Source organism: Salvelinus fontinalis, chromosome 24 (genome assembly GCF_029448725.1).
Source record: "Salvelinus fontinalis isolate EN_2023a chromosome 24, ASM2944872v1, whole genome shotgun sequence".
NCBI lineage: Eukaryota > Metazoa > Chordata > Actinopteri > Salmoniformes > Salmonidae > Salvelinus > Salvelinus fontinalis.
The window spans coordinates 1,452,663-1,473,180 of NC_074688.1; the positions used below are offsets into that span (position 1 = coordinate 1,452,663).

Here is a 20,518-nt window from a genome sequence, read left to right on the forward strand (position 1 = left end):
AATAGGCTAGTAATGGGGTTGCAACAATTTTGGCTGATCATTTTTGAAAGAGAGGGTCCAGATTGTCTAGCCCAGCGGATTTGTAGGGATTCAGATTTTGCAGCTCTTTCAAAACATCAGCGGTCTGGATTTGGGTGAAGGACAAGCAGGGGGGGGGGGGGGGGGGGTTGGGCAAGTTGCTACAGGGGGTGCTGAGATGTTGGCCAGGGTAGGGGTAGCCAAGTGGAATGCATGCCAGCCATAGAAAAATGTTTATTGAAATTATCGATTATCGTAGATTTATAGGTGGTGACAGTGTTTCCTATCCTCAGTGCAGTGGGCAGCTAGGAGGAGGTGCTCTTATTCTCCATGGACTTTACAGTGTCCCAAAACTTTTTGGAATTAGTGCTACGGGATGCAAATTTCTGTTTGAAAAAGCTAGCCTTAGCTTTCCTAACTGACTGAGTATATTGGTTCCTGACTTCCCTGAAAAGTTGCATATCGCGGGTGCTATTCGATGCTAATGCAGTACGCCACAGGATGTTTTTGTGCTGGTCAAGGGCAGTCAGGTCTGGAGTGAACCAAGGGCTATATCTGTTCTTAGTTCTACATTTTCTGAATATTGCATGCTTATTTAAGGTGGTGAGGAAAGCACTTTTAAAGACAACCAGGCATCCTCTACTGACGGGATGAGGTCAATATCCTTCCAGGATACCCGGGCCAGGTCAATTAGAAAGGCCTGCTCGTTGAAGTGTTTTAGGGAGCGTTTGACAGTGATGAGTGGTGGTCGTTTGACCCCAGACCCATTACACACGCAGGCAATGAGGCAGTGATCGCTGAGATCCTGGTTGAAGACAGTAGAGGTGTATTTAGAGTGCTAGTTGGTCAGGATGATATCTAAGAGGGTGCCCATGGTTACAGAGTTAGGGTTGTACCTGGTAGGTTCCTTGATAATTGAGGGCATCTAGCTTAGATTGTAGGATGGCCGGGGTGCTAAGCATGTCCCAGTTTAGGTCACCTAACAGTGCGAACTCTGAAGATATATATTTCACATATGGTGTCCAGGGCACAGCTGGGGGCTGAAGGGGGTCTATAACAAGCGACAACAGTGAGAGACTTATTTCTGAAAAGGTGGATTTTTATAAGTAGAAGCTCAAATTGTTTGGGTACAGACCTGGATAGTATGACAGAATTCTGCAGGCTATCTCTGCAGTAGAATGCAACTCCATCCCCTTTGGCAGTTCTATCTTGTCGGAAAATTGTATAGTTAGGGATGGAAATGTCAGGATTTTTGGTGGCATTCCTAAGCCAGGATTCAGACACGGCTAGGACATCCGGGTTGGCGGAGTGTGCTAAAGCAGTGAATAAAACAAACTTCGGGAGGAGGCTTCTAATGTTAACATGCATGAAACCAAGACTTTTACAGTTACAGAAGTCAACAAATGAGAGCGCCTTCGGAATGGGAGTGGTGCTGGAGGCTGCAGGGCTTGGGTTGTCCTTCTACATCACCAGAGGAACAGAGGTGGTGTAGGATAAGGGTACGGCTAAAGGTTATAAGAACTGGTCGTCTAGTGCATTTGGAACAGAGTAAAAGGAGTAGGTTTCTGGGCGCGGAAGAATAGATTCAAGGCATAATGTACAGACAAGGGTATGGTAGGATGTGAGTACAGTGGAGGTAAACCTAGGTGCTAGCAAAAGTGCTAGCTAAGGCATATTGAGCAGGGCTGGAGGCTCTACAGTGAAATAAGACAATAATCACTAACCAAAACAGCAATAGACAAGGCATATTGACATTAGGGAGAGGCATGTGTAGCCGAGGGATCATAGGGTCCAGTGAGCAGCTTGGCGAGCTGGAGACACGGCGATTCAGACAGCTAGTGGGCCGGGGTTAGCAGGCTAGTAGATGGGCCTCCAGGGGACGTCGCAACGGAAGAACCTGTTGAAACCCCCTCGGACGGTTCCGTCGGCAGACCTGTCGTGATGGATCGGCGGGCCTCCGTGTCGGCAGTAAAGGGTCTGAGGCAATTAGTAAAAGAGTTATTGTAGCCCAAGAATTGGCTGATGGACCTCTTCGGCTAGCTGGGAGATGGGCCTAGCTCGAGGCTATCTCCAGGCTAACTGGTGCTTGCTTCGGGACAGAGACGTTAGCCAGGAGTAGCCACTCAGATAGCAGCTAGCTAGCTGCAATGATCCGGTGTAAAGGTTCAGAGTTTGCGGTAGGAATCCATAGATGTGGTAGAGAAAAAGCAGTCCGATATGCTCTGGGTTGATATTGCGCTGTGCAGACTTGCATGAATTGACCGGGCTTAGGCTGGTTGATGTCCGAGTTAACGGTGATGACCGCCTACAAGTGGATAACTGACAGCTAGCAGCTAGTTAGCTTCCTAGCTTCTGATGGGGGTTCCGTTTCTAAAATATAAGAAATAGCAGATCCGTACCACATTGGGTGAGGCGGGTTGCAGGAGATTATGTTCAATCCGTAGATGGGAATTGAGATATATATCTTTTTAAATATATACGAAGAAAGCGATATATAGACGGGAAGGGACAAGACAAAAACAGACATCCGACTGCTATGCCATCTTGGATCATGAAAGCTAGATTGTTGTCTGTAGCCACATACTGACTTTGTTGAAAGACTTAATACAATGTCCGACAACTTGACTTGACTTTACAGACCAGATGTATTTCAATTCAGAGACATGGTCCACAGAATCAAAGCTCTCATTCCCGTCACAGTAGGGGAATCCTTGAGGCGAGAGGAAATCAATGAGGCTATTATGCCCTGTCTGACTAGAATTAAATTTAATTGAAAAATCTTTATCCAACCTGGCCAAAAAAAGTCAGATACTGTACAACAACAGAGGAGATGAATGTAGGCTTAGAGGGAGTAATAAAATGACTAATCAGGAGACGGAAAAGAGAAAGTTACACAGTGAAGCTAGCTGGGGTCCGACTTACTGCTGTAATAATACCCACCGGCACAGACTTCGTCCTAAATGGCACCCTATTTCCTTTATAGTGCACTACTTTTGACCAGGGATCGCAGTCTGTTACAGGAGGACCACTCCATAACAAACAGCAAGAACCCAGCGAAATAATGTCGCTCATCGCCATCGGAATCCCCCGTCTGTCCCTCTCTCCAGCCATCGGGACTGAGAGATATGGTGAAATACCCCATAGGCAAGCACCACCATCACATAGAATACACAGACCCTCATGCTTCATTTAACAGTCCCCTCGAGGTGCTCTCATTATTTCCTTGTCTTTCCCTGTAGCACCCTCGTCTTGTTACCCCTCTCTCCGCCTCGCCCTCCATTTGGCAAATCTGACCATAACTTTATCCTCGTGATTCCTGCTTAAAAGCAAAAACTAAAGCAGGAAGTACCAGTGACTCACTCAATACGTTACAGGACTGTTTTACTAACACACACTGGAATATGTTCCCGTGATCCAATGGCATTGGGGCGGCAGGTAGCCTAGTGGTTAGAGCGTTGGACTAGTAACCGAAAGGTTTCAAGCTCGAATCCCCGAGCTGACAAGGTAAAAATCTGTCGTTCTGCCCCTGAATAAGGCAGTTAACCCACTCTTCCTAGGCTGTCATTGAAAATAAGAATTTGTTCTTAACTGACTTGCCTAGATAAATAAAAATAAAAATTGAGGAGTATACCACCTCAGTCACCGGCTTCATCAATAAGTGCATTGACGATGTCGTCCCCACAGTGACCGTATGTACATATCCCAACCAGAAGCCATGGATTACAGGAACATTTTCTCAAGAAGCTTCAGGAAGAATGCTTTACCAACATGTGGTGATTCACATTTTCAGTTTTGCGCGAAATGCTGACATCTATCCATGGCTTTTGGTTCTGATAGGTTTTAATTCTCACAGTGGGAACAACACCCACTTTACACTTCCTGAGCACCGCACGTGCCACAATCGGTTAGCGTTAGTCTTAGGCTCAGTCAACTTGAGTGGCTCCAGTCAATTTGAGCATCTCCGTAAAGCTAACTGATTCGGTTAGCGTGCGGCTCAGGCCCAGTCAATTTGACAACAAGAGCCGATCTGTCTTTGGTTGACTAATAAGTAGGATGCACCAATAGAATGCAATTTCATTACTGTAGATACAGTACCAGTCAAAGGTTTGTACACAACTACTCATTCAAGGGTTTTCTTTATTTTTACTATTTTCTACATTGTAGAATAATAGTGAAGACATCAACACTATGAAATAACACATATGGAATCATGTAGTAACCAAAAAAAGTGTTCTAACATATTTTATATTTCAGATTCTTCAAACCCTTTGCCTTGATGACAGCTTTGCACACTCTTGACATTTTCTTCAGGAGGAATGCTTTTCCAACAGTCTTGAATGAGTTCCTACATATGCTGAGTGCTTGTTGGCTGCTTTTCCTTCACTCTACAGTCCAACTCATCCCAAACCATCTCAATTGGGTTCAGGTTGGGTGATTGTGGAGGCCAGGTCATCTGATGAAGCACCATCACTCTCCTTCTTGGTCAAATAGCACTTACACAGACTGAAGGTTTGTTTTGGGTCACTAAGCGCAAACCAGATGGGATGGCGTATCGCTTCAGAATGCTGTGGTTGCCATGCTGGTTAAGTGTGCCTTGAATTCTAAATAAATCACAGACAGTGTCACCAGCAAAGCAACCCCACACCATCACCCCTCCATGTCACGGTGGGAACCACACATGCGGAGATCATCCGTTCACCTACTCTGTGTCTCACTGCGGTTAGAACCAAAAATCTCAAATTTGGACTCATCAGACCAAAGGACAGATTTCCACCGGTCTAATGTCCATCGCTCGTGTTTCTTGGCCCGAGCAAGTCTCTTCTTATTAGTAGTGTTTTTTTTGCAGCAATTCGACCATGAAGGCCTGATTTGTGTGACAGCGTGTATGGCGTCGTGTGGGCGAGCGGTTTGCTGATACCATACTCACTAGACATGTAACCCATTGAGCACGTTCGGGATGCTCTGGATCGACATGTACAACAGCATGTTCCAGTTCCCGCCAATATCCAGCAACTTCGCACTTCAATTGAAGAGGAGTGGGACAACATTCCACAGGCCACAATCGACACCCTGATAAACTGTATGTGAAGGAGATGTGTCGTGCTGCATGAGGCAAATGGTGGTCACAGCAGATACTGACTGGTTTTCTGATCCACTCCCTTACCTTTTTTTTTTTAGGTATTTGATACACATCTGTATTCCCAACCAATAAAATTGTTGCATGTTGCATTTCAATTTTTGTTCAGTGTAATAAAAGCATTGCTTGAATCTATCATCGTATTTGGGGATCCGAGAAAATAAAGCCTTTGATAAACACATTTCATGTAATTTTACATCATTTTACATGACTGGAGACAAGAATAATATTTTTTAATACAACACCAGAGCATGTGAGTTGAGTTAAGTGAGGAGACCCGCATGCGTAATTTGGCTGGAGTGCTGAGAGAATTAAAAAAAAGTTGGGAGTGTTGGCCCACTCTCCAGCTCTAATTTTGCTACGGCTCAACCATGAGCTCTGGGCATGATCTACACAGCATATTTCGCTTCCTTTATCACTATTCTTATAATTTGCACTATTCTGTTGTATTTATTTAGCCTATCCCACGACTAGGTATGCACAGAGAAAAAGCACCTTGTTTTTTAAGGAGGGCATGGTGACTGAAGGAATTGGCTGAGAAAATATATGGGATAGTCGACTATAATTCTGTCTGTCAAACAGGTACAGTAGGGCTACCTCTTATTTCTTAACTAGGAAGAAGTAGGGCCCAACACAAAGCCCTCTTGTTAGAAAAAAATGACTGTGAACACTGAGGCTGTACCCACTTAAAGTTACAGTTTTAACAGTGGCCAAGTAGACTACTGTGGATATTTGATCAGAATGTAGGCCTACCAGAGTGGCCTACTTTCAAAAACAATGGAGAAAATGCATCCCATTACATTTTAACATAGAAATAGCTGTGCTATCATTCAGCCTACAGTAGCGGCCAACGTGTGGTGTTCAATGTAGGCCTACCTTTGACCTTTGAAGAAGAAAAAAAAAAACTTTACAAAATAAAACACATTATTATTCCCATTCCATTATTACAGAAAATCAGAGAAATTATGCTACCCTCTGTCTATTGGCTACTTAGCTTTTTCAAGCCAGTCTCAAAATACAACACTGCCTCTTCAGACCAAAAAAAGCTCTAGAAATGTACACGTTTTGTGTTCTTGTCGGAAGCAATCACTCCTCTATTGCTGACTATACACTTATCTATAACTGGGCTAATAGCTCAGTAACTAGCAAAGGATATGAACAAATGTAATGGTAGGAGGTAATGGTAGGAGGACTCACTGTAGCTGACCGGGTGGTGACATGACTACTGTAGTTAAAATAAGAGAAACTCATAAATGAGACTCAGATCACACAAAGTTTTTTCCCCAATTAAATCTCAACAAGATACATTTGCTCATCCTATGGCCATAATATTGGGTCAAATAACATCAAATCAAATGTTATTGGTCACACAAAGTGCACGTGTTTAGCAGATGTTATAGCGGGTGTAGCGAAATGCTAGAGTTTCTAGCTCCGACAGCGAGGTAATATCTAACAATTTCACAACAACACACACAAATCAAAAGTAAAGGAATGGAATTAGGAATATATAAACATTGGGCGAGCAATGTCAGAGAGGCATAGACAGAGTTGAAGTCGGAGGTTTACATACACCTTAGCCAAATACATTTCAACTCAGTTTTCACAATTCCTGACATTTAATCCCAGTAAAAATGCCCTGTTTTAGGTCAGTTAGGATCACCACTTTATTTTAAGAATGTGAAATGTCAGAATAATAGTAGAGAGAATGATTTATTTCAGCGAATGATCTAATTCACTCAATTAGTATTTGGTAGCATTACCTTTAAATTGTTTAACTTGGGTTAAACATTTAGGGCAGCCTTCCACATGCTTCCCACAATAAGTTGGGTGAATTTTGGCCCATTCCCTCCTGACAGAGCTGTTGTAACTGAGTCAGGTTGTAACGGCGTTCCTCTCTCTCTTCATAAGAAGAGGAGGTGTAGTGATCGAGCCAAGGCGCAGCGGGTTGTGAAAACATGATGAGTTTTATTTATATGACAAAACGAAAACAAACTATACTTGAATAAACTAACAAAATAACAAAACGAAAATAGACAGACTAGTACGACGAACTGACATAACACACGCAGAACGAACGAACAAGTACTTACTACAAAAACGCACGAACAAACCGAAACAATCCCGTATGGTGTAACATCGACACAGACACAGGAGACAATCACCCACAAACAAACAGTGAGAACACCCTACCTAAATATGACTCTTAATTAGAGGAGAACGCAAAACACCTGCCTCTAATTAAGAGCCATACCAGGCAACCAAAACCAACATAGAAACAGATAACATAGACTGCCCACCCAAAACACATGCCCTGACCTAAACACATACAAAAACAACATAAAAAAGGTCAGGACCGTTACAGAACCCCCCCCTCAAGGTGCGAACGCCGGGCGCACCAGCACAAAGTCCAGGGGAGGGTCTGGGTGGGCAGTTGACCACGGTGGTGGCTCCGGCTCTGGACGCTGTCCCCACACCACCATAGTCACTCCCCGTTTCTGTCTTCCCCTCCCAATGACCACCCTAAAACTCACATCCCCTAAATAAACGGCCAGCACCAGGAGAAGGGGCAGCACCGGGACAAGGGGCAGCACCGGGACAAGGGGCAGCACCGGGACAAGGGGCAGCACCGGGACAAGGGGCAGCACCGGGACAAGGGGCAGCACCGGGACAAGGGGCAGCACCAGGATAAAGACCAGCACCGGGATAAGGGGCAGCACCGGGACAAGGGGCAGCACCGGGATAAGGGGCAGCACCGGGATAAGGGGCAGCACCGGGACAAGGGGCAGGTCCCGGCTGATATACTCTGGCAGATCCTGGCTGAGGGACTCTGGCAGGTCTATGCAGGCTGACGGCTCTCGACGCTCATGGCAGGCTGACGGCTCTCGACGCTCATGGCAGGCTGACGGCTCTCGACGCTCATGGCAGGCTGACGGCTCTCGACGCTCATGGCAGGCTGACGGCTCTCGACGCTCATGGCTCTCTGACGGCTCTGGCTGCTCATGGCTCGCTGGCGGCTCTGGCAGATCCTGTCTGGTTGGCGGCTCTGGCAGATCCTGTCTGGTTGGCGGCTCTGGCAGATCCTGTCTGGTTGGCGGCTCTGGCAGATCCTGTCTGGTTGGCGGCTCTGGCAGATCCTGTCTGGTGGGCGGCTCTGGCGGATCCTGTCTGGCGGGCGGCTCTAGCGGCTCCTGTCTGGCGGGCGGCTCTAGCGGCTCCTGTCTGGCGGACGGCTCTGTAGGCTCATGGCAGACGGGCGGCTTTGCAGGCTCATGGCAGACGGGCGGCTTTGCAGGCTCATGGCAGACGGATGGCTCAGACGGCGCTGGGGAGACGGATGGCTCAGATGGCGCTGGGGAGACGGATGGCTCAGATGGCGCTGGGGAGACGGATGGCTCTGGCCGGATACGGCGCACTGTAGACCTGGTGCGTGGTGCCGGAACTGGAGGCACCGGGCTAAGGATAAGCACCTTCCTACTAGTGCGGGGAGCAGGGACAGGGCACACTGTATTCTCAAAGCCCACTCTATACCTGATGCGAGGTACCGGCACTGGTGACACCGGGCTGAGGACAAGCACATCAGGATTAGTAGGGGGAGAAGAAACAGTGTGTACAGGGCTCTGGAGACGCACAGGAGGCTTTGTGCGTGGTGCCGGAACTGGAGGCACCGAACTGGATACACGCACTACAGAGAGAGTGCGTGGAGGAGGAACTGGGCTCAGGAGACGCACTGGTAGCCTAGTGCGTAGTGTAGGCACTGTAGGTACTAGGCTGGGGCGGGGAGGTGGCGCCGGAAATACCGGACCGTGGAGGCGTACTGGCACTCTTGAGCATTGAGCCTGCCCAACCTTACCTGGTTGAATGCTCCCGGTCGCCCGACCAGTGCGGGGAGGTGGAATAACCCGCACCAGCCTATGTAGGCGAACCGGGGAAACCATGCGTAAGGCCGATGCCATGTATGCCGGCCCGAGGAGACGTACTGGAGACCAGACGCGTTGAGCCGGCCTCATGACACCTGGCTCAATACCCAATCTAGCCCTACCAGTGCGGGGAGGTGGAATAACCCGCACTGGGCTATGCACTCGTACAGGAGACACCGTGCGCTCTCCTGCGTAACACGGCGCCTGCCCGTACTCCCGCTCTCCACGGTAAGCCTGGGAAGTGGGCGCAGGTCTCCTACCTGCCCTTGGCCCACTACCTCTTATCCCCCCCCCCCCCCCCCCCCAAGAAATTTTTGGGTGTTACTTACGGGCTTTTTGGGCTTCCGTGCCAGACGCGTTCCCTCATAGCTCCGGTTCCTCTCTCCGGTAGCCTCTGCTCTCCTCAGTGCCTCCAGCTGTTCCCATGGGAGGCGATCCCTACCAGCCAGGATCTCCTCCCATGTGTAGCAACCCTTTCCGTCCAATATATCGTCCCATGTCCATTGCTCCTTCCTTTCCTGTCCCTTACTCCATTTACTCCGCTGCTTGGCTCTATATTTGTGGGTGATTCTGTAACGGCGTTCCTCTCTCTCTTCATAAGAAGAGGAGGTGTAGTGATCGAGCCAAGGCGCAGCGGGTTGTGAAAACATGATGAGTTTTATTTATATGACAAAACGAAAACAAACTATACTTGAATAAACTAACAAAATAACAAAACGAAAATAGACAGACTAGTACGACGAACTGACATAACACACGCAGAACGAACGAACAAGTACTTACTACAAAAACGCACGAACAAACCGAAACAATCCCGTATGGTGTAACATCGACACAGACACAGGAGACAATCACCCACAAACAAACAGTGAGAACACCCTACCTAAATATGACTCTTAATTAGAGGAGAACGCAAAACACCTGCCTCTAATTAAGAGCCATACCAGGCAACCAAAACCAACATAGAAACAGATAACATAGACTGCCCACCCAAAACACATGCCCTGACCTAAACACATACAAAAACAACATAAAACAGGTCAGGACCGTTACAGAACCCCCCCCTCAAGGTGCGAACGCCGGGCGCACCAGCACAAAGTCCAGGGGAGGGTCTGGGTGGGCAGTTGACCACGGTGGTGGCTCCGGCTCTGGACGCTGTCCCCACACCACCATAGTCACTCCCCGTTTCTGTCTTCCCCTCCCAATGACCACCCTAAAACTCACATCCCCTAAATAAACGGCCAGCACCAGGAGAAGGGGCAGCACCGGGACAAGGGGCAGCACCGGGACAAGGGGCAGCACCGGGACAAGGGGCAGCACCGGGACAAGGGGCAGCACCGGGACAAGGGGCAGCACCGGGACAAGGGGCAGCACCGGGACAAGGGGCAGCACCAGGATAAAGACCAGCACCGGGATAAGGGGCAGCACCGGGACAAGGGGCAGCACCGGGATAAGGGGCAGCACCGGGATAAGGGGCAGCACCGGGACAAGGGGCAGGTCCCGGCTGATATACTCTGGCAGATCCTGGCTGAGGGACTCTGGCAGGTCTATGCAGGCTGACGGCTCTCGACGCTCATGGCAGGCTGACGGCTCTCGACGCTCATGGCAGGCTGACGGCTCTCGACGCTCATGGCAGGCTGACGGCTCTCGACGCTCATGGCAGGCTGACGGCTCTCGACGCTCATGGCTCTCTGACGGCTCTGGCTGCTCATGGCTCGCTGGCGGCTCTGGCAGATCCTGTCTGGTTGGCGGCTCTGGCAGATCCTGTCTGGTTGGCGGCTCTGGCAGATCCTGTCTGGTTGGCGGCTCTGGCAGATCCTGTCTGGTGGGCGGCTCTGGCGGATCCTGTCTGGCGGGCGGCTCTAGCGGCTCCTGTCTGGCGGGCGGCTCTAGCGGCTCCTGTCTGGCGGACGGCTCTGTAGGCTCATGGCAGACGGGCGGCTTTGCAGGCTCATGGCAGACGGGCGGCTTTGCAGGCTCATGGCAGACGGATGGCTCAGACGGCGCTGGGGAGACGGATGGCTCAGATGGCGCTGGGGAGACGGATGGCTCAGATGGCGCTGGGGAGACGGATGGCTCTGGCCGGATACGGCGCACTGTAGACCTGGTGCGTGGTGCCGGAACTGGAGGCACCGGGCTAAGGATAAGCACCTTCCTACTAGTGCGGGGAGCAGGGACAGGGCACACTGTATTCTCAAAGCCCACTCTATACCTGATGCGAGGTACCGGCACTGGTGACACCGGGCTGAGGACAAGCACATCAGGATTAGTAGGGGGAGAAGAAACAGTGTGTACAGGGCTCTGGAGACGCACAGGAGGCTTTGTGCGTGGTGCCGGAACTGGAGGCACCGAACTGGATACACGCACTACAGAGAGAGTGCGTGGAGGAGGAACTGGGCTCAGGAGACGCACTGGTAGCCTAGTGCGTAGTGTAGGCACTGTAGGTACTAGGCTGGGGCGGGGAGGTGGCGCCGGAAATACCGGACCGTGGAGGCGTACTGGCACTCTTGAGCATTGAGCCTGCCCAACCTTACCTGGTTGAATGCTCCCGGTCGCCCGACCAGTGCGGGGAGGTGGAATAACCCGCACCAGCCTATGTAGGCGAACCGGGGAAACCATGCGTAAGGCCGATGCCATGTATGCCGGCCCGAGGAGACGTACTGGAGACCAGACGCGTTGAGCCGGCCTCATGACACCTGGCTCAATACCCAATCTAGCCCTACCAGTGCGGGGAGGTGGAATAACCCGCACTGGGCTATGCACTCGTACAGGAGACACCGTGCGCTCTCCTGCGTAACACGGCGCCTGCCCGTACTCCCGCTCTCCACGGTAAGCCTGGGAAGTGGGCGCAGGTCTCCTACCTGCCCTTGGCCCACTACCTCTTATCCCCCCCCCCCCCCCCCAAGAAATTTTTGGGTGTTACTTACGGGCTTTTTGGGCTTCCGTGCCAGACGCGTTCCCTCATAGCTCCGGTTCCTCTCTCCGGTAGCCTCTGCTCTCCTCAGTGCCTCCAGCTGTTCCCATGGGAGGCGATCCCTACCAGCCAGGATCTCCTCCCATGTGTAGCAATGAACGAACGAACAAGTACTTACTACAAAAACGCACGAACAAACCGAAACAATCCCGTATGGTGTAACATCGACACAGACACAGGAGACAATCACCCACAAACAAACAGTGAGAACACCCTACCTAAATATGACTCTTAATTAGAGGAGAACGCAAAACACCTGCCTCTAATTAAGAGCCATACCAGGCAACCAAAACCAACATAGAAACAGATAACATAGACTGCCCACCCAAAACACATGCCCTGACCTAAACACATACAAAAACAACATAAAACAGGTCAGGACCGTTACACAGGTTTGTAGGCCTCCTTGCTCGCACATGCTTTTTCAGTTCTGCCCACAAATTTTCTATGGGATTGAGGTCAGGGCTTTGTGATGGCCACTCCAATACCTTGACTTTGTTGTCCTTAAGCCATTTTGCCACAACTTTGGAAGTATGCTTGGGGTCATTGTCCATTTGGAAGACCCATTTGCGACCAAGTTTGAACTTCCAGACTGATGTCTTGAGATGTTGCTTCAATATATCCACATAGTTTCCTTTCCTCATTATGCCATCTATTTTGTGAAGTGCACCAGTCCCTCCTGCAGCAAAGCACCCCCACAACATGATGTTGCCACCCCCGTCCTTCACGTTTGGGAGAGTGTTCTTCAGCTTGCAAGCCTCCCCCGTTTTCCTCCAAACATAACAATGGTCATTATAGCCAAACAGTTCTATTTTTGTTTCATCAGACCAGAGGACATTTCTCCAAAAAGTACGATATTTGTCCCCATTTGCATTTACAAACCGTAGTCTGGCTTTTTTAGGGCTGTTTTGGAGCAGTGGCTTTTTCCTTGCCCATGTTGATATGGGACTCGTTTTACTGTGGATATAGATATTTTTGTACCCGTTTCTGCTAGCATCTTCACAAGGTCCTTTAAGTTGTTCTGGGTTTGATTTGCACTTTTTGCACCAAAGTACGTTCATCTCTAGGATACAGAGCGCGTCTCCTTCCTGAGCGGTATGACGGCTGTGTGGTCCCATGGTGTTTATACTTGCGTACTATTGTTTGTACAGATGAACGTGGTACCTTCAGGCGTTTGGAAATTGCTCCCAAGGATGAACCAGACTTGTGGAGGTCTACAATTTATTTTCTGAGGTCTTGGCTGATTTCTTTTGTTTTTCCCATGATGTCAAGCAAAGAGGCACTGAATTCTAAGGTAGGCCTTGACATACATCCAAAGGTACACCTCCAATTGACTCAAATTATGTCAATTAGCCTATCAGAAGCTTATAAAGCCATGCCATAATTTTTTGGAATGTTCCAAGCTGTTTAAAGGCACAGTCAACTTAGTGTATGTAAACTTCTGACCCACTGGAATTGTGATACAGTGAATTATAAGTGAAATAATCTGTCTGCAAACAATTGTTGGAAAAATGACTTGTCATGCATAAAGTAAATGTCCTAATCGACTTGCAAAAACTATAGTTTGTTAACAATAAATTTGTGTAGTGGTTGAAAAACGAGTTTTAATGACTCCAGCCTAAGTGTATATAAACTTCCGACTTCAACTGTAGATACAGTAGAATAGGATAGAATACAGTTTATACATGAGATGAGTACTGCAAAATATGTATTCTTTTTTTTTTTTTTTAAGTGTCTAGTGTTCCATTATTAAAGTGACCAGTGATTCCAAGTATATGTATATAGGGCAGGAGCCTCTAATGTGTTAGTGATGGCTATTTAACAGAATTTAACAGTCTGTTAAATAGACGTCAACATTAAAATAGGGAGCTGCCCCTTTTAAGGCCATTTTCTTCTCTTAATCATATGACAATCAACTTTTACCAGTTGAATGTTGACAGAAATCAAATAAGTGTCTGGTTAAAAGTAGTGCACTATGTAGTGAATAGGGTGCCATTTGGAATGATGACAGAGTGGCGAATGAGCGTTCCATGCCAGCGCTACGCCAAGGCCAACCAAGGTTTTTGATTTCCGATTTAGCCTGCCGTTGAATAATGATAAGTAGGGTGATTACACAGCCCCGGCTCTGTTGGATTGTGCGTGAAAGAAAGAGTGTTGGCTTTGTCTGTTCCAGATACACTGATTTACTGCATATTACAGCACAAGCATTCCATTACACACCATTCCCTTCCCCTGCCCCTTTCCCATTGCAGAATTGATAGGTGAAATTGTCATAATTAAGATAAAATCAGAAGAGAGCAAGGTTGATAGCTAACAACCCTATTCAGTGTTTACTTGAACTCTTCTATAAAACTCAAGTCAGTAACGGTCATTTACTCGCAGAGAAGTGGTACTGTCACGTTCTGACCCTAGTTATTGTGTTAATCCTTTGTTTTGTTGGTCAGGACGTGAGCTGGGTGGGCATTTCTATGTGTTCTGTTTCTATGTTGGGTTAATGGGTTGCCTGGTATGGCTCTCAATTAGAGGCAGGTGTTTGGCGTTTCCTCTGATTGAGAGTCATATTAAGGTAGGTTGTTCTCACTGGTTGTTTGTGGGTGATTGTCTTCCGTGTCTGTATGTATGTTAGTACCACACGGGACTGTAGCGTTGGTTTGTAGTCTGTACCTGTTTCGTGCGTTCTTCGTGTATTTGTAAGTTCTCATGTTTTAGGTCAGTCTACGTTGTTTTGTAATTTTCCAAGTGTTTTTCGTGTTCGTGTTCGTCTTTAAATAAATAAATAATGTCATCATACCTCGCTGCACATTGGTCTTCCGATCCCTCTCTCCTCTCCTCGTCCGAGGAGGAGGAAGAGTACGACAGGAGTGTGAAGGTGAACGGAAAGGCTCTGGAGCAACGAACCGCCCTTGCTGTCTCTCCAGGGCAGGTTCCCCTCTCTCCACTGGGATTCTCTGCCTCTAACCCTGTTACTGGGGCTGAGTCACTGGCTTGCTGGTGCTCTTTCATGCCGTCCCTAGGAGGGGTGCGTCACTTGAGTGGGTTGAGTTACTGACGTGAACTTCCTGTCTGGGTTGGCGCCCCCCCTTGGTTGTGCTGTGGTGGAGACCTTTGTGGGCTATACTCTGCCTTGTCTCAGGATTGTAAGTTGGTGGTTGAGGATATCCCTCTAGTGGTGTGGGGGCTGTGCTTTGGCAGAGTGGGTGGGGTTATTTCCTTCCTGTTTGGCCCTGTCCGGGGGTTTCTTCGGATGGGGCCACAGTGTCTCCTGACCGCTCCTGTCTCAGCCTCCAGTATTTATGCTGCAGTAGTTTATGTGTCGGGGGGCTAGGGTCAGTTGGTTATACCTGGAGTACTTCTCCTGTCTTATCCAGTGTCCTGTGTGAATTTAAGTATGCTCTCTCTAATTCTCTCGTTCTCTCTTTCTCTCTGAGAACCTGAGCCCTAGGACCATACGTCAGGACTACCGGGCATGCTGACACCTTGCTGTCCCCAGTCCGCCCGGCCTTGCTGCTATTCCAGTTTCAACTGTTTCTGCCTGCGGTTACGAAACCCCCACCTGTCCCAGACCTGCTGTTTTCAACTCTTAATGATCGGCTATGAAAAGCCAACTGAGATTTATTCCTGATTATTATTTGACCATGCTTGTCATTTATGAACATTTTGAAAATCTTGGCTCTCTCTAATTTTCTCCTTCTCTCTTTCTTTCTCTCGGAGGACCTGAGCCCTAGGACCATACGTCGGGACTACCGGCCGTGGTGACTCCTTGCTGCCCTCAGTCCGCCTGGCCTTGCTGCTATTCCAGTTTCAACTCTTCTGCCTGCGGTTATGGAACCCCTACCTGTCCCAGACCTGCTGTTTTCAACTCTTAATGATCGGCTATGAAAAGCCAACTGAGATTTATTCCTGATTATTATTTGACCATGCTTGTCATTTATGAACATTTTGAAAATCTTGGCTCTCTCTAATTTTCTCCTTCTCTCTTTCTTTCTCTCGGAGGACCTGGGCCCTAGGACCATGCGTCGGGACTGCCGCCCGTGGTGACTCCTTGCTGTCCCCAGTCCGCCTGGCCTTGCTGCTATTCCAGTTTCAGCTGTTCTGCCTGCGGTTATGGAACCGCCACCTGTCCCAGACCTGTTGTTTTTCAACTCTTAATGATCAGCTATGAAAAGCCAACTGAAAATTATTCATGATTATTATTTGACCATGCTTGTCACTTATGAACATTTTTGAACATCTTGGCATAGTTCTGTTATAATCTCCTCCCGGCACAGCCAGAAGAGGACTGGCCACCCCTCATAGCCTGGTTCCTCTCTAGGTTTCTTCCTAGGTTTTGGCCTTTCTAGGGAGTTTTTCCTAGCCACCGTGCTTCTACACCTGCATTCTAGCTGTTTGGGGTTTTAGGCTGGGTTTCTGTACAGCACTTCGAGATATTATCTGATGTACGAAGGGCTATATAAAATAAAATTGATTGATTGATTGATTGACAATCGTTACAGAATCACCCACCAAACTAGGATCAAGCAGCAGGGAAAAGGGCAGCGACAGCAACCGCAGGAATCCCAGGATTCATGGACATGGGAGGAGATCTTGAACGGAGAAGGACCCTGGGCACAGGCTGGGGAGTATCGCCGCCCCAAAGCTGAGCTGGAGGAAGCGAAAGCTGAGCGGCGGCGATATGAGGAGGCAGCAAGGCAGCGTGACAGGTACGAGAGGCAGCCCCATAATTTTTTTGGGGGGAGGCTAGAAAGGAGTGTGGCTAAGCCAGGTAGCAGACCTGAGCGCACTCCTCGTGCTTATTATAAGCAACGCGTCACTGGTCAGGCACCGTGTTATGCGGTTAAGCGCACGGTGTCGCCAGTGCGTGCCCATAGCCCGGTGCGCCCTCCGAAAGTGTCGTGTGAGTGTGGGCATCCAGCCGGGGCGTGTTGTGCCTGCTCAGCGCGTCTGGTCTCCGGTACGCAGTTTCGGTCCAGGGTATCCTGCGCCGGCTCTGCGTGCTGTGTCTCCGGGGCGCTGGGAGGGTGCAGTACGTCCTATGCATAGGCTTCGCTCGTACCGGGCAAATGTGGGAGTGGAGCCTAAGGGAGAGGTGCGCGTAGTAGGCACTAGATCTCCAGTGCTCATCCACAGCCCGGTTCAACCTGTGCCTGCACTCTGGAGGGTACGGGCTGGAATAGTACTCCAGCCTGGGGGAGTGGTGCAAAGGCTGCGCACCAGAGCTCCAGTGCTCCCCCACAGCCCGGTCCTTCAGGTGCCTCCTCTTAACATCAAGCCTCCTGTAGGTCTCTCCAGCCTGGTGGGTCCTGTGGCAGCCCCACGCACCAAGCTGTCTCTCCGTCTCCTCCCTACAGGTGTGCCCGTCTGCCAAGCGCCGTCAGAGCTGACCGTCTGTCCCGAGCCGTCAGAGCTGCCCGTCTGTCCAGAGCCGTCCAGCCAGGATCAGCCAGAGCCGTCCAGCCAGGATCAGCCAGAGCCGTCCAGCCAGGACCAGCCAGAGCCGTCCAGCCAGGACCAGCCAGAGCCGTCCAGCCAGGACCAGCGAGAGCCGTCTAGCCAGGACCAGCCAGAGCCATCCAGCCAGCCAGGACCAGCCAGAGCCGTCAGCCAGCCATGACCAGCCAGAGCCGTCAGCCAGCCATGACCAGCCAGAGCCGTCAGCCAGCCATGACCAGCCAGAGCCGTCAGCCAGCCATGACCAGCCAGAGCCGTCAGCCAGCCATGACCAGCCAGAGCCGTCAGCCAGCCATGACCAGCCAGAGCCGTCAGCCAGCCATGACCAGCCTTGACCAGCCAGAGCCGTCAGCCAGCCTTGAGCAGCCAGAGCCGTCAGCCAGCCTTGACCAGCCAGAGCCGTCAGCCAGCCTTGACCAGCCAGAGCCGCCAGCCAGCCAGGATCCGCCAGAGCCAGCCAGCCAGGATCCGCCAGAGCCAGCCAGCCAGGATCCGCCAGAGCCAGCCAGTCCGGAGTTGTCCCTCAGTCCGGGGCTGCCCCTAAGTCCAGCGGGACCCATGTCTAGGGTTCCCAGTCCAAGGTCGGTGGCAAGGGTCGCCACCTTGAGGAGGCCACAGAAGCGGACAAAGACAAGGGTGAAGTGGGGTCCACGTCCTGCGCCAGAGCCGCCGCCGCGGACAGATGCCCACCCAAACCCTCCCCTATAGGTTTAGGTGGTGCGGTCGCAGGGGTACTGTCACGTCCTGACCCTAGTTATTGTGTTAATCCTTTGTTTTGTTGGTCAGGACGTGAGCTGGGTGGGCATTTCTATGTATTGTGTTTCTATGTTGGGTTCGTCCGAGGAGGAGGAAGAGTACGACAATCGTTACAGGTACTGGTTGAATCGGAGGTTTCCATATTCATTCCAAAACCATCCTAAAAGTTGGGCATTTCCACCTGATAAGACTAAATCGTATCGAAATCTTACAGTATCTTAAGACTATTAGTATTTAAGACTGAATCTATCAAATCACAAAACATCTGATCGAGCCAGCATATTCAAATTCCTGCTACTGTGGGCATATTCGACATTATTAACAGGTCTACCTGAAGTCATGCTGACATTGTTACTATCACTTACACTTCAATAGATGCAGTCTGTCACAATAGTCCTGAATGAAAATGACCCAGGTCGCAATCATGAAGAAAATAAAACTATCCGGCTTTCGTCGTTTTACATTGAGAACCGTGGAAAAGATGAGAGCTGACATTTTAGTAAATTCGCAGATTGCGCATCTGTCACAGACAAGACACCCAATTAACAACCTCATGAAAAAGCAGTGGCAAAACAGAGGCACAAAATGTTCCCACAGCCCTTTGTTGCATCCCAAATCTTATGAGAGCAGGATCAAATTATGCTTGATTAAATAATAACAACACAATATAATGTGTAGTGCAATTGGTAGACTGGTATAACATGCCTTGTTGTACCTGTAGCATCAGACTTGCCATCTGCCAGAGTTTGTCAGACTGAATCAAATCAGGAAATAATTCAGTCCTTATCTATTCAATTCACTTGGGCATATAGCTAATTCTACACATCTGCTAGCATGCGACATAATGTCATCTCGAAATAAGAGGTCTAAAAACATCTGACAAACTTAGATTTTTATGAAGTGAATTGTCTTAGATCTTAGCTTCATACACATTATTTAGCGATCTTTATCTTTGAACAAAATCAACTCTGAACTTTTCAACTGTACTTTTGAAATTGCATCAAATTGTCTCAATTGCAACAGGTCCTGACTAGAGTGGATATAGGGATGGGAGCAGGGCCTGTATTCACATTGCATCTCAGATTAAGTGTGCTGATCTAGGACCAGGTCCTCCCTGTCCATGTAATCTTAATAATTATTCATATCTAAATTAGGCAAAAGTGATCCTAGATTAGCACTCCAACTCTGAGACATTTTATGGATACAGGCCCTGGACTAACTCACCTCTCTCTGTGTTGGGGACTCCTAGGTCGATGGTAGGTATGGAGGGGTCAGTGTGGTCACTGTAATACTCCAACAGAGATGCCTCTCTCTCCCACGTCTTCTTCACCACTGGGACTGGGGCAGGACAACAGGACGACAGGTAAAACAATACAGCTCAACACTTCCACACTACCATAGTAAGAAGAATCAGGCTTCTGTATACAGAAAACTTGCAGCATTATTCATTATGAATGTTAAAAACATATAACTTGTTTTTCACAGAACTTTTTGAAATAAACATGATTTAATGATTATAAATCAGAACAATTAGCTGTGACCGACATGTCAGCCGGAGCTGATGTCGAATTTTCCGGGTGCTTCCGAAATTCAAACAGCCTAGTCAAAGCAAGTTGGTGACTGACATCTTGTGCTGAGAGTTAAACCAGACCTGACAGAGTCAGCACTTTACCAGGCACACATCTCAAAAGGCAAAAAATACAATCTTTTAGAAGAATAGAGAAAATGTCGACATGAATATTTTACGAACATTATGGACCCTGTCTGAGTTTCACCACCCCAGAGCTTCAGAGGAGCTTCAAAGATCTGACTCACCCCTCTCAGTGTGAAACTTCTTACAAGTTTTCACAGCGACAAAGATGTCTTCCTTCTTTACAGGCTCCCCCTGTAAAAAAAAAACAGGAAAAAGTTTTTCCTGGTCAGGTCACGTGGTCAGGAAAAACACTGCACCCTATTGAAGGAACATACATCCTAAGAGAGGAGCTGTTGTCATTGAAGCACTATCGTTGAAGCACTATTGAGATGGTGAATTTTTCAAATTCCCTGCCCCGTGTTGAATTGTACTCGTGAATATTGCAATATCTCCTCAAGATGACACAGGTTATTAGGTTATTAGTTGAGTGAAATGTGAATTGGCCGTCTTTATTTAAGTGCTCAGATCTCCTGCCTGTCTATCTGTGGCTCTCAGGCTGATGAGGCCTCTCTGTCAGGCTCAAGGCCTTCTGCTTTATGGCTGCATCTCAAACGGCACACTATTCCCCATGTAGT

At 48.8% G+C, this 20,518-nt stretch overlaps 1 protein-coding gene across 1 annotated transcript in view; it reads right to left on the bottom strand.

Annotated features, from left to right (window-relative positions):
* The window catches only part of LOC129821728 (beta-1,3-glucosyltransferase-like), a 154,996-nt gene that overhangs the window by 13,869 nt on the left and 120,609 nt on the right, over positions 1-20,518 (bottom strand). Inside the window, exons 10-11 of the mRNA XM_055879328.1 lie at positions 20,066-20,135; positions 19,475-19,588 (exon numbers count right to left, since the gene is read on the bottom strand). Coding sequence (XP_055735303.1) covers positions 19,475-19,588; positions 20,066-20,135 — 184 coding nt within the window. The remainder of the gene's footprint in view (positions 1-19,474; positions 19,589-20,065; positions 20,136-20,518) is intronic.